The sequence below is a fragment of the Hylobates moloch genome, unplaced genomic scaffold, assembly GCF_009828535.3.
Source record: "Hylobates moloch isolate HMO894 unplaced genomic scaffold, HMol_V3 SCAFFOLD_3, whole genome shotgun sequence".
Lineage (NCBI taxonomy): Eukaryota > Metazoa > Chordata > Mammalia > Primates > Hylobatidae > Hylobates > Hylobates moloch.
In genome coordinates this window covers 7,573,407-7,598,213 of record NW_026652278.1, presented here as the reverse complement: position 1 = coordinate 7,598,213, position 24,807 = coordinate 7,573,407, and the positions used below count along the sequence as shown (strand labels likewise).

At 39.9% G+C, this 24,807-nt stretch overlaps 1 protein-coding gene across 4 annotated transcripts in view; it reads right to left on the bottom strand.

Moving 5' to 3' along the window:
• DHX32 (DEAH-box helicase 32 (putative)) overlaps positions 1-24,807 on the bottom strand; it is a 60,104-nt gene that overhangs the window by 28,315 nt on the left and 6,982 nt on the right. For 3 of the 4 annotated variants that reach the window (XM_032175333.2, XM_058435901.1, XM_058435899.1), the window contains exons 2-4: positions 16,436-16,523; positions 15,995-16,326; positions 2,229-2,422 (exon numbers count right to left, since the gene is read on the bottom strand). In XM_032175333.2, coding sequence (XP_032031224.1) covers positions 2,229-2,422; positions 15,995-16,276 — 476 coding nt within the window. In that variant the 5' untranslated portion in view covers positions 16,277-16,326; positions 16,436-16,523. Of the gene's footprint in view, positions 1-2,228; positions 2,423-15,994; positions 16,524-24,807 lie in introns of all 4 variants that reach the window. The other variant, XM_058435900.1, reaches the window with a different exon arrangement.

Sequence of the window (24,807 nt, the reverse complement as noted above, 5' to 3'; positions counted from 1 at the left end):
GGCAAATTGCCTCAGCTCAGGAGTTTGAGACCAGCCCAGGCAACATGGCAAAACCCCATCTCTACTAAAAATACAAAAAGTTAGCCAAGCGTGGTGGTGCGTGCCTGTAGTCCCAGCTACTTAGGAGGCAGAGGCACAATAATCGCTTGAACCCGGAAGATGGAGGTTGAAGTGAGCTGAGATCATGCCACTTCACTCCAGCCTGGGCGACAGAGTGGGACTCTGTCTCAAAAAAAAAAAGAAAAAGAAAAAGAAATATCTGATTCCATATTATGACAAAGCTCTTATAATATTTCATTTTAAAAATGACTACATTAAAGAGTCCTTTTAAAGGGTTTTCAAAGTCTAGATGGTATTAAAGATACAATATTAACTTCAGAACCTAGTCAGAGCCATCATTTAATTAAAAACATAATTCTAAGGGCTACTTTAAAATGTCAAACCAACCAACCACAAATCTGCTTAGGGATCCTATGTCTTGTCCTGTCCAGCCTTTAACTAGTTTGTGAGCTCCTAAGAACTAGAGAGGTTTTTATGTTTCTTTTGTACCACTCACGTACAATTTACACAATAAATAATTTATTAATGACTCAGAGACATAATTGTTATAATAGCAGAAGGTAATATATCTTCAAGAAGTTCAAGTCAGAGTGCTGATGGTCTAAAGACTTTCCCCTATGATTTGACACTAGCCTGAAGACTGGCTTCTATTTTTGAAGATAAGCATTTGAGGGAAAGTAGCTTAGTACAAACCGAATGAGCCCCATGGGCTTTCTTTTCTTCTGGGACAGGGTCTCACTCTGTCACCCAGGCGGGAGTGCGGTGGCACCATCACAGCTCATGCAGACTTAATTTCCTGGACTGAAGTGATCTTTCCTCTTCAGCCTCCTGAGTAGCTGGGACTATAGGCATGCACCATCACACTCACTAATTTTTGTATTTTTTGTAGAGATGAGATCTCACTGTGTTGCCCAGTCTGGTCTCAAACTCCAGGGCTCAAGCAATCCTCCTGCCTTGGCCTCCCAAAGTGCTGGGATTACGGGCATTAGCCACTGTGCCCGGCCCCATGGGCTTTCTGAATGGAGATAAGAACCGCACCAGAGTGCAGTGCTAGCTGGGACAGGGCAAAATCCCTTCCACTATCCAATTTACCGAACATCCTCCTGGGGATGAGCACGTGAGACACTAGGGATATGAGTATGTGAAAAACCATCCCTGCCCTGTTACAGTAAAGCAGAGCTTCCCCAATGCTGTGCATGGCACATTGAATGCCACAGAAATGCATTAGAGAGGTGCAGAAATACTGACCCCGAGATACTTAGCTACTTGGCTCTTGGAGTGCACAGGCAGTGCCTGGGGCAGCTGAAGCCCATGGGATGGTCAACTCTGGCGTCAGGCACCTGTGACCATTTCCTTGAGGTACTGTATGGATACTATCACTTTGTATGAGGGCTGTAATATAAAAGTGCTTGAGAAGCACTAGCCCAGAGCAGTGATTTTTCCAGTCTCTTTTTCCTTTTTTTTTCTTCTTTCAAGCTCTTGGAAATCCTTCTTCAAAGGAAATCTCATAATGAAGCTAAGCACAGAAGAGATATCACAACTTGCGGTAGCCACCGAGAAAGCTCCTTGGAACCTAGAAGACTCTGCAAAGTACAGTTTGAGAAACACTGGTCGAAGCTGCTATGATGCAGGCTGACACCAAGTTTTCCAGAAGCCCCACAGAGGGTTTTCTAATGTATATTACTGGAGGGGCAGGGAAGCCTTCCTGGAGTAGGCGGCTGCTACACTGCATGCTGAGTGACTAGGAGGAACCAGCCAGGCCCGGACATGCTGAGCACAGGTAGGGGCAGGTGTACAGGCACAGGGTGTGGAAGCAAGGGGCACACAGCGTGTGCCAGGTGTCCATGTGGCTTGCACACAGGCAATGGTGTGGACCCTGCATAAGGCATAGCTCCAGAAGCACACACTTGAAGGTTCTGAGGGGCCAAGCAAGTTGTTAACTTTTTCCTGGGGATAATGGGAGTCATGGGATACATTCAGACAAGGAGTCTCTGATGTTGCCAGTGTGGGAAAGCAACTGTTGCTGGCTGGCTGATGACAGAGAGACCAGTTGCTACTGCACAGCATAGATGCTTAACAGGTAGAATGCCAGAATAATGCTCCTTCAGAATTGTAGAACCTAAGCCAAGAATCATCAGCAGGGAGGGGACCGAACCCCGCAAACCAACCTCAGGATTGTTTCGTTGGTACAGCAGTTCTCGAAAGGGATCACGTAGCCAACCTCATGACCAATGTTAACATCCATTTCATCCGCCACCCGCAGGGCGAGCTGGACCACAGTCTGCTTGTGGACCTGTGTGCATATCACGCCCCCGTGCTGGTAGTGGATGGAAAGACAATATTCAGCACACCACTGAGGAACCTGTAACAGGGAAAAATGAGACAAGATCAGCTTCTGCTGAAAACAAAACAAGAGACAGTTCTGTCTTGTAGCAGGGTTCATCTTATAAGTGATTTTCTTTCATCAGTAAATCAGCAGTGGGCTGTATTACATCTTACTTAGTGAAACTCTGAACAATATGGATTATGCACAGAGTTATTGCTAGGAAATAAAGTTAAGAATAAACAGGAGTTAACAGGGACTGTGAAAGTTTGACTCCAAGACAAAAAAAAGGCAGATAAAAATCAAGGACAAAATGAAAAAAAATACTTTCGACCTCACCTGTGTTTCTGAAAAGACTAATGTATTTAGAGATTATTATTTTCTTTTTGGTTAGAAGAAAGGCCCATCAAAAATATGGCTTCTGTTATCAGCTGTTGTGTTTTAAGCAATGTAAATTATGGACAGCATTTAGATAAAAAATAGTGACTCAAAATTAAAGCATTTACATTTAAATCCAAATGATCATAACAAATATCTAGATAAGTCTACTTAACATTTCTCTGATAATAAAAGCTAAAATATCCTGGTAATTTACCATCTAAATATGATTAAATAAATAAACCCATCTAAATAAACCCAGCAAGATAATCAACCAACCCATCTAGATTTGGAAAGAGTCAATTCCAAGCAAAGCTACTCTAGAGCCATTTTATTTTAAAAATCCTTTTTTTCTAAAATATATTATGGACCAACTGATGTTTATCACATTCATTTGTACAAGAATTATTATAGTAGAATGTACTGAATTCATTTGTATGCTACAATCTTAAGGCATTGTCAGTAAATTATGCATTGTCACATGCATTTTAAAAATAAATTATTCCAAGAGTGTTTGTAATTGATCTAAGGTATTTAAATGTTGTAAAATTTCTAATTATCTTGAGGTCTGCTATTTACGAGATTCATTATGAAATTCTTAGATCTGAATTCTCACTGTAATTTGAAAAATGAACATAACTCACCAGAAATACAAGTAACTCCAAAATGAATGAATGCTGTAGACTGCAAATTCCTAAGGACTGAAAGGCAAGTGCACTTCCTGCATTTTCAGATAGGTGTCAGCCTTGTCAACAGGTTGAAAGTTATCAGTAATTATTTACTCAACGCTTACTTTGTTCTATGAAAGATGAAAGTTTAAGATACTGCGCTCAGGAAACGTGCAATCAAGGCAAGACCCAGGAATAACAAGCCACCTAAGGGATTGGCTTGCCATTAATTTGTTCCATGTAAACCATAAATTTTCTAAGCTTTAGTTTTCTTACCTGTCAGATGAATAGACTGAATGAATGAGAATTATCCTTCAAGTTTGAACTCGGGTGTCGTTTTCTCCACAAGGCTTGCTGTGATCCCCTAGGTATCTAGATCCACGGTGTGCTTCCTACCGTGGCAGCCATCACCTTCCTGAGGTTGCCTGTTTGTTCCTAGTTCCCCACTACCTAACGGCCCCTCATGAGCCCTAAAAGCAGAGACCTATCTGTGTTGGTCCCCAAATTATCCTAGTACTCAGTAAATATTCGTTGAATTAATAATTTCTTATACTTTCTAGAAATATTTTGAAATTCTGTGACTCTATATAGTCTAAGATTCTACATAGTCTAAGAATTTACATAAAATTTTGCCTCCTTTATTCCTTAGCAAGTAATTTTTTATTCTTGCCAAATTCTTACTTTTAAACTGATTGCCTTCATGTCAGGGTCCACTATCTAGAGTCCCTAGCCAAGACCTCAAACATCATTCACGTGAAAAGCTGTATTAAAACCACTTCTTTTTAAAAAATTTTCTTTAGGCCGGGCGTGGTGGCTCATGCCTGTAATCCTAGCAATTTGGGAGGCCAAGGCAGGTGGATCACCTGAGGTCAGGAGTTCAAAACCAGCCTGGTCAATATGGGGAAACCCTGTCTCTACTAAAAATACAAAAATTAGCTGGGTGTGGTGGCGTACGCCTGTAGTCCCAGCTACTCGGGAGGCTGAGGCAGGAGAATCGCTTAAACCTGGGCGGCAGAGGTTGCAGTGAGCTGAGCTGCCGCCACTGTACTCCAGCCTGGGCGACAGACTGAGACTCTGTCTCAAAAAAAAAAAAAATAATAATAATAATAATTTCTTTAATAGAGACAGGTTCTCGCTCTGTTGCCCAGGCTGGTCTCAAACGCCTGGGCTCATGTGATCCTTTTGCCTCAGCTTCCCAAAGTGTTGGGATTACAGATGTGAGCCACTGTGCCCAGCCAAAACCACTTGTTTGAATTTGAATCTCTGTCTCCCCACTATGTGGGAAGATCCTTAAGCTACACATGTGTGGTTTATATTTGTTCCCAATACTAAACAGAGGATCTGACATATGGTAGGGATAATAGTTGAGTGGAAAGATGGATAAGGACATCATAATAATTGAAAAGAAGAGAGAGAAAGGCTTGGGCTCAGTGCTAAGCATGGGAGAGAGGTAATAAAACCACGGGAAAATTACTGCAAAGGAAGAATAAGCAGTGCCCACTAACAGACTAATTATGAATAGGAAGAAGACAAATATTCTGATTTCTAACTTAAAATACTAATTATAGAATTTACAAGAACAGGAAATTGGAAAGTAAAATAAAATGAATGAAGCTAAAGAGCAGCATAAAGTTCTTTTGGGGAGAATCAGGAGTTAGGAGGGGAGGAAGATGACCTTCAGGAGAGTCAGGAAGATGGTCAGTGTTATCAGAAGAACATCCAGGCATAACCATCCTGGGATCAATGGAAAAGCCAGGCAGGAGGCTGAGGGAGAGGTCAGAGCTAGAGACAGGCATGGTAGTTGCAGAATTTCAGTACTGAAAGAAATCTCTGGAGGACATGAAGGCCAACACCCTCATTTTACACATGAGGAAAGAAACTTAGAGGCGTGACTTGTCCAAGGTCATACTGCCAGTAAACAGCATGACCAGAACCAATCCATATCTTCTAGTTTCTTGGTGAGTATAATTTCCACTACATCACAGTTGCTTCTAAGCATCTTTTTTTTTTTTTTTTTCCATAATTTTTTTTATTATACTTTAGGGTTTTAGGGTACATGTGCACAATGTGCAGGTTTGTTACATATGTATCCATGTGCCATGTTGATTTCCTGCACCCATTAGCTCGTCATTTAGCATTAGGTGTATCTCCTAATGCTGTCCCTCCCCCCTCCCCCAACCCCACAACAGTCCCCGGAGTGTGATGTTCCCCTTCCTGTGTCCATGAGTTCTCATTGTTCAATTCCCACCTATGAGTGAGAACATGCGGTGTTTGGTTTTTTGTCCTTGCGATAGTTTACTGAGAATGATGTTTTCCAGTTTCATCCATGTCCCTACAAAGGACACGAACTCATCATTTTTTATGGCTGCATAGTATTCCATGGTGTATATGTGCCACATTTTCTTAATCCAGTCTATCGTTGTTGGACATTTGGGTTGGTTCCAACTCTTTGCTATTGTGAATAGTGCTGCAATAAACATACGTGTGCATGTGTCTTTATAGCAGCATGATTTATAGTCCTTTGGGTATATACCCAGTAATGGGATGGCTGGGTCAAATGGTATTTCTAGTTCGAGATCCCTGAGGAATCGCCACACTGACTTCCACAATGGTTGAACTAGTTTACAGTCCCACCAACAGTGTAAAAGTGTTCCTATTTCTCCACATCCTCTCCAGCACCTGTTGTTTCCTGATTTTTTAATGATGGCCATTCTAACTGGTGTGAGATGGTATCTCACTGTGGTTTTGATTTGCATTTCTCTGATGGCCAGTGATGATGAGCATTTCTTCATGTGTTTTTTGGCTGCTTCTAAGCATCTTTATAGAAAGGTGGCAACTGAAGCCATGAAATTCTCAAGCAATCAGCATTTTAAATTACTCTTTCGAGGCTGGGTACGGTGGCTCACGTTTGTAATCCCAGCACTTTGGGAGGCCAAGGCAGGTGGATCACTTGAGAGGTCAGGAGTTTGAGGCTAACCTGGCCAACATGATGAAACCCCATCTCTATTAAAAATATAAAAATTAGCCAGGCGTGGTGGTGGGTGCCTGTAATCCCAGCTACTAAGGAGGCTGAGGCAGGAAAATCACTTGAACCCGGGAGGCGGAGGTTGCAGTGAGCTGAGATCGCGCCACTGCACTCCAGCCTGGGCAACAGAGCGAGACTCCGTCTCAAAAAAATAAAAAATAAAAATAAATAAATAAATTGCTCTTTCTAGCCTAATGGCAATATCAGGGGAACAGTGCTATGATGACAGTGGGCACTGCTTTACATAGCTAGAATTGTTGCTGAAATAATACTACCCAGTTTTATTAAAACATTTGGACACGTTCAGCCTGGTTATTCATATAAGGTCCAGGACAGCTGCTTTCAAACTCTAAAATTCGATAGGATTACAATGATCATGAGCCATGTTCTCAAGCTTCTGATTTGGGCCTTTTTTTAAAACTGCATTTAATTTATATCTCTTTACTCATTTAAACACATTCTGCAAGATTAGTTTATTACAGTATGTTGATAATGGCATAAACATTATACATTCCTGGAAGTACAAAAAATATACCAATCCAACAGTCTTCATTTTCCTTTTCTGCCTTCCTCTACATTAGAGCAAACTATTTCACCTATGAGGCAAAGACATTAATTCAGAAATGGGAAAAGGCCATCAAATATCAGTTAAAATAACCAGTAGAAGGCTGACCATATCCACATTGTGCTTAATGTAGGAATGTTTGCTTACGTGGCCAAGTTAACAGCTGAGCAGAAGTCACAACAAATTATAGTGCACGTACTTAACTGTGGCTCTGACCACATAGGATGCAGCTCCCCTTCCAGTAACAGCTACTCGGAGATAGTTAACAGTAAGCAATGCAAACGCAAACTGAAAAGGTTATCTCTAGCCAGAAAAGAGGGAAACATGAAACCATCTGCCTTGTTTGTTACAGTTCTCCAGTTTTACATGCCTTCTGAATCACTCTGGGCAAGCTAAGTAACATACTGGGGGTTGATTCCTTAGCAAACTTGAATTACTGGCTAAAAAAGTTGTGATTTGGCAAACGTCAATAATTTGAATATTTCACATTTCAAGGGATACTGAGATTGCAGCTTTACAAAGAACTCTTGCCTTGCCTGCATTTCTAGTAAATATTGTATCTCTTGTTGGGTATTGACCTTTCTTGCCCTAGTTCTGCTTCTTTTCTGGTACTACTTAGCGACTTTTTCATTGTCCCAGTTGCATCTTTGTCTTCTCACCAATGAATTACATGGCTTTTAGAGGTTTGGGTTCTACCCCATGGTTCCTCTTTGGAAGATATTCCCCCCTAGTATTAAAAAACATTATTCTGGATGGACTAGTTGCCAAGTTGGCACTATGGGAATTAGAAAAGCTTAAATAGTTGTAGCTTTCTATGAATCATTTGGCTTTAACTTTTTTCAGAGAAACATTGAATTCTGGGTCACTTTGTGACTGAGTACTTAGCAAAAGTTGCACAATATGGTGAAGAAACAGAAAATTGCTCCTCTAACACATAAAAAAAGCCTATTTTCACAGTGATTTATCCTGGGAGTTTTGTGATGTGCAACCCTCGGATTTATACATTTGGTCTGGAAATGCTCCCTAACTAGAAATCAATACTTCACATCTTTTTATTCTGAACTCACCGAATACTTTTTTCATGTTTCTCAATCCATTTTCTAAATGCAGTTTTCTGTACTTCTGATGTGCCATTTGCATAAAGCCAGAGCAGTGGGGCCTGCCCTACGCTCTGCCCCAAAGCCCAGCTGGAACTGACTCTGGGGCATGCAAGGTAAGCAATCGAGGCATGAGACTGTGCATCCCTGGCCTCTTACCACCTGCCTGAAAGGAAATCACCAACACTCTGGCCAATCTGCTGCTATGAGAGTAGGTAAGAGGAGTCTTCCAGGTAATCAAAATCTAATCTAAATCAAGGCTTTATCAACCTAAGTTAGCAACTACAGTTCTACAACTTGTACAAATTCAGATAGTGAAGCAAAGATGCTCCATTCCTGACTCCGGGCAGCACAGAGGTTGGGCTGCTGGGTTCTGGGAGAGCTGGGGCCTGGGGTCTTTAGGGTGGGCTGCAGGGAGATCTCCTATTAAGAATCTGCAACCAGATCCAGATCAGAATCAAGGGAGCAGCAGCAGCATCACGTATCCGTGTATGGTCTCATCACTGCCACTGTGGCAAGAGGACCTCCACATGAGCTACACTAGTGTAGAAATTTCTGTCCTTTCCATCTACTGCCAGTAATTGTTTCACCTCATCTAATGGACAATACAGTTAGTTAACTATAATTTAATATAGTTAAATGAGAATAAGTGAAGTGAGAAAAAAAGGACTTCCATGAGACACAATGCTACTACTGTTTTCTTAGACACATACTAGTCCCAAAGGCCTTTAATCCCTCACTTTTGATCATCAGGATGTCCATCAGGGCCTGAGTCCTCTTCTGCTTTCTTCTCTTCATGTCTCTAGGGCCATCAATCCTGCAGCTACTGCCAAGGTCCCAATCACTCCCTTTAATTTCAGTGCCAGAAAAACAGAATCCACAAGTTGAAAGGAATCTAAAGAACCACCAATTCACCCAAAGGTGAATTCAACACATTCAGTGTTGAATTCATCAGCACAAGCTCATGGTTTTTAAGTTTGTAAGTCTTAATGGTTTCAACAACATTCCTGCAAAATGCCTACGCCTGAGTATGCCCCTAAGGCAGCCATCCCACCCAAAGTGAGCCAATGTATCAGAATCCATTACTGAGAAGTAAGGCCCCTTCTGAATCAAATGTCACACATCCCTGGATAACACAATTCACATATATCTTGGTTTGGAGTGAATACAGGTAGAACCTACCAGTAGAAAATGGTGAACAAGTTTACTCAGTCAATAAGGGTACAGATGTTCTAAGTCATACAGCTTCTTAGAATCTAAGTTAATTCTTTTTTATATCATGCTTATTCACCTCACTGACCCATCCATTCATGGGAAATTTCAGGACAAAAGCTAGAGAAGGAGAAACAAGCAAAACAGACACTTCTAGAGATGTTTCTCTCTCTTTCAGGATCTTTCATAACCTGTCTGCAAAAAATGTAATAAGAAAAGATTCTATAAACATATGGGAAATTGTCCTTTGTTTCTCTGGGACAGTCATAAAATAGACTTCATAACTTCTGCACCAAAAACAGGTGAAATCTTTAGGACCTTTGTAAAGCTTGGCTCTGAAGAAATACTTTTTTCTTGAAAGGTTTAAAACTCCGAGGAACAAGAAAATAGTCTCGCAAACTCTTAAAACAACAACAACAACAAAAACCAAGTTGTTTCCAGAAGAAAACGACCAATGCTCCCACTATCTAAATTAGTTTAGAATAGATCCATTTTCTTATTTGAGTACTATTTTGATTTTTCTCACCTTGAAGATACATGTCATCCCAATTAACAGAAAATAAGCATAATTCATTGAAATAATTGAGAAATTAAAAATGACAAGAGAAACCATTGCTAGGTATTAATATAACATATTATATAATATATAACAATTCTTGCTCTTAAAGATGATAAATTCTAAAAGAAAACTGAAGAAGTAGATTAAAAAAATTTTTTAAACTGCAGTGTGGATTAGCAATTCTGAAACTACAATATGAATTGTTCTTTCAAGTATCTTTACTTGTTCAATCTGAGAACAGGTAAAGATAGTGTGAATAACACGAAGTCCTGTTTCTCATAGAGAAGTTATAGATATGAAAACTGGGAAGGCTAGAATAAACCCTGTAGTGCTAAATTGGAATCAGAGGCATCAGTACAAACTCATGGTTTTTAAGATATAGAAAGAGAGATAAAAATATGAGGGGTAAGAAAATAGAAATACATAAAAATAGAGAAAGAGAGAAACAGAGCTAGAGAGAGAAATAGAGCCACAGATAGATGGGTAGAATGAAATGTGTGTGTATTGCACTCACATGCATTTATTTCCTTGTTGTGTCCACTGAGATGGCCTAAAAGCAATGATAGGCCGGGTGAAGTGGCTCATGCCTATAATCCCAGCACTTTGGGAGGCCGAGGCAGGCAGATTGCTTGAGCCCAGGAGTCCGAGACCAACCTGGGCAACATGACAAAACCTCGTCTCTATAAAAAATACAAAAATTAGTTGAGTGTAGTGGCACACACCTGCAGTCCCAGCTACTCTAAAGGCTGAGGTGGGAGGATCACTTGAGCCCAGGATGTCGAGGTTGCAGCGAGCTGTGATCATGCCACTGCACTCCAGCCTGGGTGACAGAATGAAACACTGTCTCAAAAAAAAATAGCAATGATAAACCAATGGTAATGGGTACTTAGTGTCCAGATCTTGGTTTCAAAACACAGTTCCCCACTAAATGGAACCAGGACTCCTGGAGAAAAAAAAATGGTTTCCTATACTGACATGGGAAATGTACTAGATGAACCTGGAACATCTTACTGAGCCAGAAAGTAAAGAAGTGCTCAAAAATAATGGGGAAATGTCAAAAGGACAGAGAAGCCACATTGGGGGCAATTTGGACAACAAAGTAAGTAGGCTTAGTAATACATTATAACCCACAGAATAAAATAAGAATTTATGTGTCCACATTGACATAAATAAATGATGAAGGACAGAAAGCTCAGCCTTACAGGAAAATCCTAAATAATGTGTAGAAGGCATGTCAGAATTAGAACAATCATCTTTGGTTACTACTAATGTAATAATTCAAAGGTAAGAATCACCAAAAATGCTAACACTAGAGGATGAATGTGAAACTGCCTTTGCAGAAATTGTAACAGTGAGAAAACTATGATGGTGAAGGAGATCTGACCTGACCAACTCCATCTTGCCTTTCACCCCCAAACTGCCCTTAGCCATTCCTGCAGTGGGCCAAGCTAACTATTGGAGACATTTAGTTTATAGTTTAAATGATGATAGCAAAATGAAACTGCATTTGTAAAACTAATGAAAGGACACCAGGTTAGGAGGATGAGAGGGGCCTGAATTCTGCCAAGATGTAGGTATAGTTAAATGATTACCAGTCATTATTCCAGAGGTCACAAGATTTGTAACCTCCTTGTAAATAACATCACTATTATAGAACCTAAGATTGGCCTTCTGAGATGCCTTTTTAGGATTTGTATTTCTGACAACTGGATGGCCCTGTAACTGGATAGACCAGTAACTCCTCTGTTGTCCCTACCCAGAAGTGGACTCAGCACATGAGGACTGTTTTCCACACCTCTGTGATTGCATCCTCAGCCAATCAGCAGTACCCATTCCCTAGCCCCCTGCCCACCAAACTATCCTTGAAAAACTCTAGCCTCCAAATTGACAAAGAGGCTGATTGGAGTAATAGTAAAACTCCTGTCTTCTGTTTAGCCAGCTTTATGTGTATTAAATTCATTCTCTACTTCAATTCCCTTGTCTTGATAAATTGGCTGTATCTGGACAACAAACAAGATGAACCCATTGGGTGGTTACAAATGTATAATGAGAAACATTTACATACTCTCAAAATATGTATCTATTAAATGATTGGAGGGAAATTATTAACTTTTCAATAAAGAACAAGGCAGATGCCACCTTACCAAGGGATCCGATTTAACATCACCAGCATGGGCAAAACTGACATCTTGTGCCTCCTGATATGAGGCACCGAGAAGGATACACAGCACTTGTGTGATCTTCTTGCCACACAATGCAGAGCCTGAACCTAGCCCTAAGGAAACGTCAGACACGTTCAAACTGAGGGATGTTCTGCAGAATATATAACCTGTGCTCTTCAAAAATATCAAAGTCATAAAGGACAAGGAGAGATTGGGGAGTTGTTTCAGATTAAAAAATGACAATAAAATGCAATGTAATTTTAGATTGGATTTTGGACCAGAAAAACCATTTTTTTCAGTGATTATAAAGGCTATCAAGGGAAACTGATTAAATGTGAATGTCTAGAAATCAGATAATAATTAGATATCAACATTACATTCCAGATTTTGATAATTATGTTATGGCTACGCACTATTTTTCAGTAAATACTCTGTTAAGTATTTGGAGGCAAAGAGCATTATGTCCTCAACTTACTCATAAGTGGTTCAGAATAAAAATGTGTATGAATGTATGGAGGGGGCAGGGAGGGAAAGAGAAAGTTTATATGGTAAAATCTTACATTTGGGGAATCTGGGTGAACAACATATGGAAAATCTTTGTATTATTTTTGCAACTTTTTGTAAGTTTGAAATTATTGTAAAATAAAAACATTTTTTCAATGTTATTTGTCCACAGAAACTAGGAAAATTATACTCATTCAATTCTCATTGTTAGCTTCTTGTAATGAACTGAAATAATTTTTTGTAACAATAACAGCATAACAAAGAACAAATCATAATAAACCCTTGATACTGGCAGCTGTAAATCAGATAAAAAACATCTGTTGTCCAGCCCTCCTCTTTTCAAATTACCTTTAAAGTAAGTTAACTTTAGGCCAGGTACAGTGGCTCATGTTTGTAATCCCAGCAGTTTGGGAGGCCAAGGTGGGAGGACTGCTTGAGCCCAGGAGTTCGAGACCAGCCTGGCCAAAATGGTGAAACCCTGACTCTACTAAAAATACAAAAATTAGCCGAGCATGATGGCGCATGCCTGTAATCCCAGCTACTCAAGTGGCTGAGGCACAAGAATTGCTTGAACCGGGAGACGGAGGTTGTAGTGAGCCAAGACTGCCCCACTGCATTCCAGCCTGGGTGACAGAACGAGCCTCTCTGTCTCAAAAAAAATAGTGATAATAAAATAGGTAAACTCTAGAGATAATAAACAACTTGAAAGCAACAATTTATAGTAGAAAATATCCTTTTAACTCCAATTCAGAAAGCTACTGACATTAGATAGACAAATTATCAAATTCTTCTGGGCCACAGTTTATTCATCTGAAAAATGAAAGGGTTCCATCAGTTTCTAATTCTACTCTATTAGACCATAGTCTATTCTACTAGATCTATTAGTGACTTCTCTATGAGAAAAGGGGACTTCTTATTATTCACACTCTATGGTCTATTCTAATTCTTACATCATGAGAATCTAGAAATGAATTTCATGATAAAAATACTGGTTACTTGCTTTAAAACTTAAGAGTAAAATATGGATCTCACTTGAACCAAAACTTGAAGTTCAAATGCAACAACAAACTGAATAATAAGTATTTATTAACTATCTAATGTTGGGGCTCAGGACATACCTCCCCAGAGTATGACTGAAGGAGACCAGAATATGTGACCTCAAAATATGCCTCCTTTGCACATTTTGAGAAAGCGTAGACATAGGAGTAGCTCTGAAAAGTTACCTTTTTAAAGATGAATTTGTGCCTACACAAGAAATCTCTACTTATAAGGGCATCTCCCTCTCTGCACCAGGAGGAGATGACTAAGTAGAGAAGACATTGACTTACATCTTCATAACAAACTTCACCTTCATTTAAGGTGCTTTTCCTGGCCATCTCATCTTAACAGGGTTGTTCCCCGCAGCCTTTTTTACTTTGTTTCAGAGAATGATGATATTTAAGCCCCAAATTTAAATGCTTTCTTTGAGATCTACTCTAGAGACTTGCTCATTTCTCTGGGGTTTTTCTCGTGTATACATGAGGCATACATATTAATACACTTCTGTGTTTTTCTTCTGTTAATTTGTCTTTTGTTACAGGGAGCCTCAGATAAGAGTTACGAAGGACAGAGAAAATTATTATTTTTTCCTTGTCTACACTACCCTGTTTTTCTTGGTGTTTTGTTTTTGTTTTTGTTTTTTTGAGACGGAGTCTTAGTCTGTCACCCAAGCTGGAGTGCAGTGGCACAATCTCAGCTCACTGCAACCTCCACCTCCCAGGTTCAAGTGATTCTCCTGCCTCAGCCTCCCAAGTAGCTGGGACTACAGGTGTGCACCACCATGCCCAGCTAATTTTTGTATTTTTTAGTAGAGTCAGGGTTTCACCATATTGGACAGGTTGGTCTTGAACTCCTGACTTTGTGATCTGCCCGTCTCGGCCTCCCAAAGTGCTGAGATTACAGGTGTGAGCCACTGTGCCTAGCCTTTTCTTTTTTTCTTTTTTTTGAGACAGGGTCTTGCTCTGTTGCCCAGGCTGAAGTACAGTGGCATGAACATGGCTCACTGCAGCCTTGACCTCATGGGCTCAAGTGATCCTTCTGCCTCAGCCTCTTGGGTAGCTGGGACCACAGGCATGCACCACCATGCCCAGCTAATTTTTTTATTTTTTATAAAGATGGGATCTTGCCATGTTGCCAAGCTGGTCTCAAACTGCTGGACTCAAGCAATCCTCCTGCTTCAGCCTCCCAAAGTGATGGGATTATAGGTGTGAACCACTGCACCTGGCCCACTATCCCGTTAAACAAACAAACTTTAATTGAGAGGCCATTAGGCTGAGGCAATGCCAGAGCTCTAGAAGGTCCCACATAAGCAAACTAAAGTCCAATGTAAATAGTAAAACCATACTAGACTTTACCAATCAGAAACTGCCAACTATTCCCTAACTAGGAACTTTCCACTCTAACCAATTTAAATGTCTTTTGTCTTACTTTCATGTTCAGCCTATAAAAGCTCACTGCCCTTGCTGCTGGAATGGGGCTCACTAACTTCCAATCGTTCTGAGTGCTGCCTAATTCATGAGTCATTCTTTGCTCAAATAAACTCTTTCTTTGTTTTTTTTGTTTGAGACTAGGTCTCACTCACATCGCCCAGGCTGGAATGCAGTGGCATGATCACAGCTCACTGCAGCCTCAACTTCCCAGGTTCAGGTGATTCTCTCACCTCAGCCTCCCAAGTAGCTGGGATGACAGGCATGCGGCACCATGCCCGGCTACTTCTTTGTGGAGAGAGCATTTTGCCACATTGCCCAGGCTGGTCTTGAACTCCTGGGCTCAAATGATCTGCCCACCTTGGTCTCCCAAAATGCTGGGATAACAGATGTGAGCCACTGCGCCTGCTCCAACTCTTTCATATTTTAATATCCCTAGGTTTATCTCTTAATGATCCTAATTCTTTCCCCCATCTTAGACCCCAAAGTGTGTGGCCCCAAGCCTGGATCATATTTGGTTGCTCAGTTATTTCTTATAGTCAGGAAAATCAGAATTTCCTTGTGCTTTTGATTTCAGTAGCTCAGCCAGCTTCATCAGCAAGCACATCCATATATCTGGATTCTCAGACCACTGGGCACTGAAACAGAGCAGTTAATCCCCATACCCATGCTGAGGAAATAACACGCATCACATCTTTTAAAATATCATATACACAATGGATCATTTGAGTAATTTTACTACTACTCTATAGACAATTCAGTGGTACCCTAAACACAATTAATTTCTACAAAGATATTAACTTTTCAGCTAGTATTAGTAACATTAATAAAATTAGGTAAGTGATTTAATGATTTTATCTGAATAATTTTTTTTGTTTTAGACACTATTATTAGAACACTAGGCTGTGACATGTCATTAAATAATAACTGAAAAATCAACATATACAGCAAATTATTTTTTGTAGTGGTTACTCACCTGAGAGCTCTTACCACATTTAGCATCTCCTGAAACAATCACGATTTGATTTTGAAGTAGGTTCTCCATAAAGGAGTATTTTTCTTTCCATATAGGAAGATCTTCTCTTTCTTTCAGAAGTTTATAATAACGTGATGAATATGGCAATCCATCAAAGGGGTTAAGTTCCAAATCCTCACAGGCCAAAACCTCTTCCTCATCCCCATCGCTGGAATCCAGGGATTCAGGAAAATAGCGTTTTTCAGAGGAAGAGTTTGGACACTCCAGCCCTTCTTCTTCCATCTTGTCCGACAGTGAGCTCACGCAGCTGACATTCCGCAAGCAAGTTTCTCCTGTCAGTAACCCATTGCAAACAGGGCTTAAAAGCCTATTTATACAAACCCATATGTCCCAATCTCTAAGACTTCAGTTCAAAGTTTTAGCAAGTTAAATTCCTCAAACCTGCATCTGTTCTCCGTTGCTGTGTTACCCACTGTGCTGGCTCACTGCAGCACTCTTCAGCATTGAAAATGATTGTCAATAAACCACACTAAGAAAAAAACAAACAAAAAGAGTAAGGAAAATTAGGAACACATACAAGTTAAAAAGAAAATGCATGGGCATTCAAATGAAAAGCATTATTTTTTTTTCTGTTAACGGGTTTCTGTCATTTCTGCTGCCTGCTTAAAACAGGAATAATTTAGGCTGGTGTTTAAAGTTTGGTCGGTTCCAGTATTTCCTGGCTGGTTCAGAAAATGATTCTGCACTGGGCCTCGTGCTCTCTGCCTGACCTCTATCTCAGGCTCTGCGTCTTGATCAACTGTGAATGGAAAGCAACAGGAGGGACAGGATTGTGATTGTGAGGCTAATCAATCACGTGGTCACCTAATCCCATGTCAAAAGAGGAGCTGGACCCTATAAAAGGAAAGAACTGATGGCCTGGTGAGTGTTCCTCTAACACAGGCTACAGGCAAGTCTATTATTAAGAAATCCTTTACTTTAATGAAAAACATTTTAAAAACTTTTCGTTTTCCTTTTGCTTATGTCAGTTTAGAAAGCCAAGTGAGGGGAATGAATTTATTATTTCCTTCCATATGTAGTTATGGTTGGCTTTTATTTTATATATATATAATAAAGACAGGGTCTCACTCTGTCACCCAGGCTGGATGCAGTGGTGTGATCATGGCTCACTGCAGCCTCAACCTCCCAGGCTGTTTTCCCTCTGCCTCAGCCTCCTGAGTAGCTGGGACTACAGGTGTACACCACTATGTCCAGCTAATTTCTGTATTTTTTGTAGAGACGGAGTTTTGCCTTGTTGCCCAGGCTAGTTTCGAACTCCTGGGCTCAAGTGGTCTGTCCTCCTTGGCCTCCCAAAGTGCTGGGATTTCAAATGTGAGCCACCGTGCCCAGCCGGCTGGCTTTTATTAATAAGGTCTTTTGTTTAATTAAACCAGAAATCTCTAGCATATTTCTTGAGATTCCTGGGTCTTGAGCCCAACATGTCAGTTCCAAGAGGCCATTAAGGACAACTTTTAATTTAAATGAAGAAGAGAAATCACCCAAGAAAGAGCAAGATTTATACCAATAACTCAGTCCCCACATGTCAGGTGTGGGGTCTTTCCCCTTCCAATTACTAGTGATTAAAAAGAAAAATTCCATTAGTGTTGCTGGAAATAAGCCCCTTTTCACATTAACCAGATAAAAATGAAAAAGAAAAGTTAAAAAGAAAAATACAATACAGTTCATGATATTTTGTAAGTTATTGCTCTTTTCAGATCACCTGATTTACCTTAATTATTGCTTTAGATTGTTGGAGCCAGTGTGCGCAATGGTTAGTTCCTAATTAGTAAGTGATAAGAAAAGCTCTCTCTCCATTGGTCAAGACAGGCTCCAGGGCAACAGTCAATCACTCAAAAAACATTTGCTGAGTGTCTTCTAAGGGCTGATTAGATGAGTAAACTAGGCACTAGATATACACATAAAGGATATTTTGAAGATGGCAGCAAGAGCAGGATAGAAAGTTTTAAAATTCACAGACGAATAAGCTAGTTTAGAGATAAGTAACCAGAGGAGGAGAAGAACTTTTATAGCTCTTCCCAAGTAAAGTTCTTAAAAATTCATCTAAAAGCCAGTGTTTCAAAATTAAAATGGAATTACAAGGCATAAGAGAAATGTTGTAATATGATTCACTTCAGAACTCTTCACTGCCTCTGTAGGGTGAGGGTAGACCCACAGAATAGCTCCAGGAGCATGGTAGCTTGAGATCATTGCACAAGCTAACTCTGGGAAGGTATCCAAGAATCAGAAAATTCCACTCTTAAGAGAAGTAAAAATTTAATTTTATATTCTATTTTTCTTTTGTTCCGATTAGAATCCCTTCCAAGGGTTCTCAGCCTACATGTAAATTAAATTCCTATTAAATATTATAACCAAGGATTGCCTTAGGTAGTATTTCTTAACTGTTTTACCTTAAAAAAAAGAACAGCTATTATTTTTACCAAATAGAAATGTTTCTCTTATTTATAATACTCCCTAAGAGTGTAATATCTTATAATTACAGTAAATTCTTACTTAGAAAGCACTGACCACTTTGAACCCTGAGGAAATAATCAAGTTTTCTGAATAGTCTTCTTTCTAAAGACCTGAGACTTACCTTCATCACACATTGTGCAATGTATCCACACACATTAGCCTTCACCACTCTCTGTTATGGTGGAATTAAAGATGGCCACAGATTATCTGCCACTGTTCCAAATGAAGAGGTAGAGTCTATTTCCTCTCCCCTTGAATCTGAGCTGGCCCTGTGACTCACTGAACCAAAAGAATGCAGTTAAGTGATACTGAATCACTTCCAAGATATTCCCATGCTTGAAACACTCCTCTTTGGAACCAGCTGTCATTCTGTGAGGTACCCAAGCCCAAGCCACTGGGAAGAGACCAAAGCTGAACTTCCAGTCCACAGCAGCACAAACCTCCAACCATGTGAACAAGCTGCCTAAGATGCCCCAGCCCAGTTGAGCCTCCAGATGACTGCAACCCCAGCCAACTGAGCAGAAGCAGCACCCACAGTAGCCCATACAACCCAGAGTATCATGAGATAACAAATGGTCACTGTTTTTGTAAGCTACTAAGTTCCAGGGTGGTTTGACTTGCAGAAACAGATAACCAAACTTCTGCCTTCTTAAACTATACTCACAATTTAACTTTTTCATCGTGACTCAAGGTCACCTTTACATTAGTTACCAAAACAGAATGATGTCCTCAGATGTCTCTGAAATCTACAGAGGCCGAAGACCAGACTGCTCTCCTGGAGCCCTGCTCTTCTCTGGGAACTCAGAACCCATGCTGCAGTGTGGTGTGGCCCCTTACCTTGTGAGGCTCTTCTCTGCCTTTCTAACCTGCCCTCCTAACCAGTGCATTAGAAGCCAGACAAGCTTGTTTGACAGACACATTTGTAAAGCTTGAGTCCATAAAGGACGCTACCATTGAATCCCATGAGTCTGAGGCGCAAAGCTATGACATTTATAGACTCTGGAACATCTATTTCGACTACTCAGAGGGACTTTTTGCTGCTATATGGTTTGGATTCCAAATTTGGAGGGTGGAGTAGCTGAGACCCAACTGGAGGCTGAGTTTTGGGCCCACTGACTGCAATAACATTCATATACCTCTCCTTATTCATCTTGCAACTGGTGTAAGCTATGTAAATGTTTTTTCCTAGAGGTAATTAAATATGTGCCAAAGATCTATATGTCTTGGCCTTTGGCAAATTTAACAGTACCAGTCTAAAGAAAGAGAAACAAATAATATGGTAGGTTAGATGTCACTCAAAATAAAGTTTAATAACTGTTCTAAGTATAAACTACATTCCACTGCAAGAAATTTACATCTGAAAGATTGACCATTTGCTCCTTTCAAAGCTATCATACATGTATATTGTAGATGGCATACTTTGTCAATGACAGCCATTTGAAATGAATCTATTACAGCTCTTAAACATGCATTCATGAAAATAATACATATCTAATTAACAGACAACCTTAACAAGGTAGAATTAGAAGTCGATGTAAGATGAAGCTATGTCTTAGTCATTTATGTGTTTGGCTCTGGTCCAGTAATTCTAGAAATACAGTTCACAGAAATGGAAAGACAAAGTTTGTAAGGCATTAAGTGAAGCAAAAGCATTAATTTGTCCTGAGTAACTTCTTACGTTTCACCATTCAGTGCTCCTCTTTTTTTTTTTTTCTGTATTCAAGCCAATATTACTGCATACTTTTCACGTATCAAATTCCCAAATATACAATTTTAGCACTTGGTAGATATCTGGAAGTTCCCAATGCTTAGTTCCTGGACCTCTCTTCCCCTTTCTCTAATAGGGCCTGAGTGGTCTCATCTCATCTCATGGCTTTAGTGCCATCCATACGTGGATGCATGGGTGCATCTGTCCTTAGGATCCATTGATCTAAACTTTAGTGTCATGTATTCAACTACCTATGCATCATTTCCCACTTGGATATTTAATAGGAAACTCAGACTTTACACGTCTACAACTGAGCTCCCAACATGTACCCCAAAGCCACAAATCTGGTCCCCCCAATCTCAGTTAATTCCTTCCTTCCAATTGCTCAGATCAAAATATTTGAAGGTACCCTTGATTTTTCTCTATCTTAAATCCCACATCTGGTCCTTCGACTGATGTGGTATGTAGAATGGCCTCCAAAGATGTGTATGTAGGAATCCCTGGAACCTATGAATATGCACTTCGCATGGCAAAAGGGACTCTACAGATGTGATTAAATTAATAACCTTGAGATTGGAAGATTATCCTGGACTATCCTGGTGAGCCCAATCTAATTACATGAGTCTTAAGATCAGAGGACCCTCCTAGCCACAGTCAGAGGAAAATATGACTATGGAAGAAGGTCGGAGAGATGCAATGTTGCGGGCTTTGAAGGTGGAGGAAGGGGCCACGGCCGAAGAATGATGTGAGTGACCTCTAGGAGCTAGAAAAGGCAAGGAAACAGATTATCTCCTAGAATTTCCAGAAAGGAACACAGTCCTGCTGGCACCTTGATTGTAGTCCAGTGAGACTGACAACTGACTTCTGATCTACAAAGCTGTAAGATAATAAATTACCACTCAATTTATGGTAACTTCTTATAGAAGCAATAGAAAAGTAATATATTCAATCATGTCAGTTCTGTTTTCAAAAAATATCAAGTGCCCCATAACCTCTACTGTGAACATTTGGTCTGAGCCACTATCCCCTCTCACCTGGATTACTGCAATAGCCTCCTAACTGGCCTTCTTCTACCCTTAGCCCCTTACAGTGAGGTCTCAAGCTTGCAGTCAGAGTCATCCTATTAAAGTCAGCTCATGTCTCCTCTGCTCAATAGTCTCCAATACTTCCCATCTCATTTCACTCTGAGGAAAAACCAAAATCCTTAAGAGGACCAACAATCACTGTATGATCTGGACCCATCGCCTCTCCACCCTCATTTGCAACAGCTCCTACTTCAGTCTTCCCTGGCCAGACGGCTCCCCTGCTATTCCTTGAACACCATGGCACATGCCTGCCTCTGGGACTTGATGCTCACCCTTCTGTATGTCTGAAATGTTCCTCCCTCAGATATCCAAATGGCTAGCTTCCTTGCTGCATAAAGGTCGTTACCAAATGGCAGCTCAGTCAAGGCTTCCCTGGCCACCCTATCTAAACTTTTACCGCTCTCCTACACTCCCTAAAACCACTTCCTAACCTCTTAAACTGCTTCATTTTTTCTCCTTAAGACCACCACCTAACATAATGTATATATTTTCCCTCTTTGTTTTCTGTTGGTGCCCTCCACTGGAATGTGAGCTCCATGAAGCAGGGGCTTAGTGTCTCCACTGCAGTCTATCTTGCATAGTTACAGCCTTCATTATTTCACTCTTAGCTAAGTTCAAGATAGTTTACTACTGCTGCATAGAGTTTAAACACTTCTATCAGGAATTCACTACGTTTCTGGATTTATGTGACTTTTTTGTTCCCTTCTGTTTATGACATATGATAGACTCTTGCTATTCTTAGAATTCTTTAAGACTCACAAACCCACAAACTGGAATATTTGTAGAGGCTCCTGGTCATCCCTTCAATCATACATCCAAACCCCAAATTAACTCCTTTTCAACATTTATTAAAGCTGCTTTCTTCTTGATCAATTCAGAAGAGTTATCATGTTGAAAAGTATAAAGCTGCACTGAGATTCAGACAATGGCATGTATCACGCTTGCTCTAGCAGATCATTATCTTTGTGGGACCGCTTGTAAATTGCAGATGCTGTGGAGGCAACATCAAGTATGAGGGGACTCTTGAACCGTTTGTACTAGTGATTATCTTTTCCCCATGTCTTTCTGTCTCTTTACTTACACTGTTATTGGAGCTATACCCTCTTCACTGGTAATTTCCACTCCTAAATCCAAATATAGTGGGTGACTAATTAATAATTATGGGCCGAGTAAATAATGAATGAGTCATTTTCTATCCTTTAGGGATCATATGCTTCTAAGAGCAACATCTGATTGGATTTTACCATCAATATCATTCATAATCTAATAGGTCTTCTGTGTCCTCAAGTTTTCTCATCCTCAATGCCTCCATTTGTGGGTTTTCTATTTACCTATTCAACCAATACTTGAGTGCCTACTATGTGTCTGCAATGTGAACATGGTAGGGACACAGTTTGAACAGGCAGGTCTGGTTAGGTAAGGCTGAGGGTGGGGTGTGGAAATAGAAATTCTTTGTCTATGATATGTAGACTCAACCTTACAGACAATTACCTAAAAGAAAGAAAGACCTGGTACAAGATGAGCTCAAAGATGAGATAGGGGCCAGATCGCAAAATACCTGATCTGCTATGGTAAAAAGGTTGTGATTAAAGTGTCATGGATCTAACTTACCTAGTCATTTCTTGATCCAAATTTCATTTTTTACTCCTTCTGTTTTTCCTTATAATTCTCCTCTTAAATTTCAGGTTACTCTCTTTTCTTTATTTTACATTATATGTGTGTGTGTATTTTTTTAAATTTTAGAAATAGGGACAGAGTCTATGTTGCCCAGGCTGTATTCAACTCCTGGGCTCAAGTGATCCTCCTGCCTTAGCTTTCCGAGCAGCTGGAACTACAGGTGCACACCACCATGCCTGCCTTATATTCTTTAATATTACCTATAATTTTTCTAACACCCACCTTCAATTTTCTTAGTCATTAGTGAGATTAGGTAACAGTTTATGGCAAAAGGTACAACAAAAGTGATTATGAGCAGATGCACCAAGCATGGCAATAAGAGAAGCCAAGACATCCACTTCCATGCAAAATATTCTAAGAAATATTAAAAATCAAATAACATTTCTTGACTTGAACATTTTGCATTATTTTCCTTTTTTCCCTAAGCCCACTCACCAGTAAATTAGTCTGCAAAAATAAATCTGTCTCATGATCTAACTCATAGTTTGTAACCCCTATACTATATAATATACATATTTATATGTAAAATACACACGCCTTGCCTTTTAAAAATTATTATGTTTATATTACTCCAAAATTTGTTTCAACATTATCTGTTTGAGCAATGCATTTTTTTTTTTTTTTTTTTAGTCCGTCACCCAGGCTGGAGTGCGGTGGTACGACCTCAGCTCACTGCAGCCTCCAACTCCTGGGCTCAGTTGATCATCCTGCCTCAGTCTCTCGAGTAGTGGGACTATAGCAACACACCACCATGCCTGGCTAATTTTTATTTTTTTATTTTTGTAGAGACAGTGTCTCCCTATGTTGCCTAGGCTGGCAATGAATTTTTTTGAGAAGAATGTGTGCTCATTTTAATCAAAACTTCACAACCATTTTAATATTTATTTAATGTCTCTTCATATTCTATGGAACAATCAATCATTTATAATTCATACGTTTGCATGAAGGATGAAATAGTAAATTGGTAATTTAAAAAACACTTAAGGATGAATCTTCTATAATACTAATCTTTAAAAGTTATAATTTTGTTATTATATCTAAAACTCAGATTTCTCTAGTACTGCAGGTTTCTGAATCTCCTAGAAGATTCAAACACTATCTTAATAAAGCAAACTCTGAACTTTATTGCGATAGCATAATGCTAAAAAAGTAAAAGGTATTAATTCTGTCCTGGCCGGGTATGGTGACTCACGCCTGTAATCCCAGAGCTTTGGGAGGCCAAGGCGGGTGGATCACTTGAGGTCAGGAGTTCAAGATCTGCCTGGCCAACACAGTGAAACCCCATCTCTACTAAAAATACAAAAATTAGCTGGGCATGGTGGCGGGTGCCTGTAATCTCAGCTACTCAGGAGGCTGAGGTGGGAGAATTGCTTGAATCTGGGAGGCAGAGGTTGCAGTGAGCTGAAGTGCACCACTGCACTCCAACCTGGGCATCAGAGTAAGACTCCGCTTCCAAAAAAATAATTAATTAATTCTGTCCCATTGTGGTAGCAGCTCAGCAAAAGGAAACATCTGTCTATATTGAAATCTTTGGAACCAAGCTATAACACTATTGCAAACACTCACTGCATATATTCAACACATTTATTTAGATTTTCACTTATTTCCTCTTGCAGGTTTATGGTAGACCTCCCAAAGGCAAGATTAATTTCTGAGCCAGCTTTACAACTCCTGCAAAATAAGATATAGGGCTGTGCACAAACTATGTGATCAAAAAATATCTGCTGAACTCATAAACAATATAGTCTATTATTACAATGTTTAGAAAAAAAGAAAGTTAATGAGGTATTATGAGTGTATAATAACGTCTTCAGAATAAAGGGCTATTATTT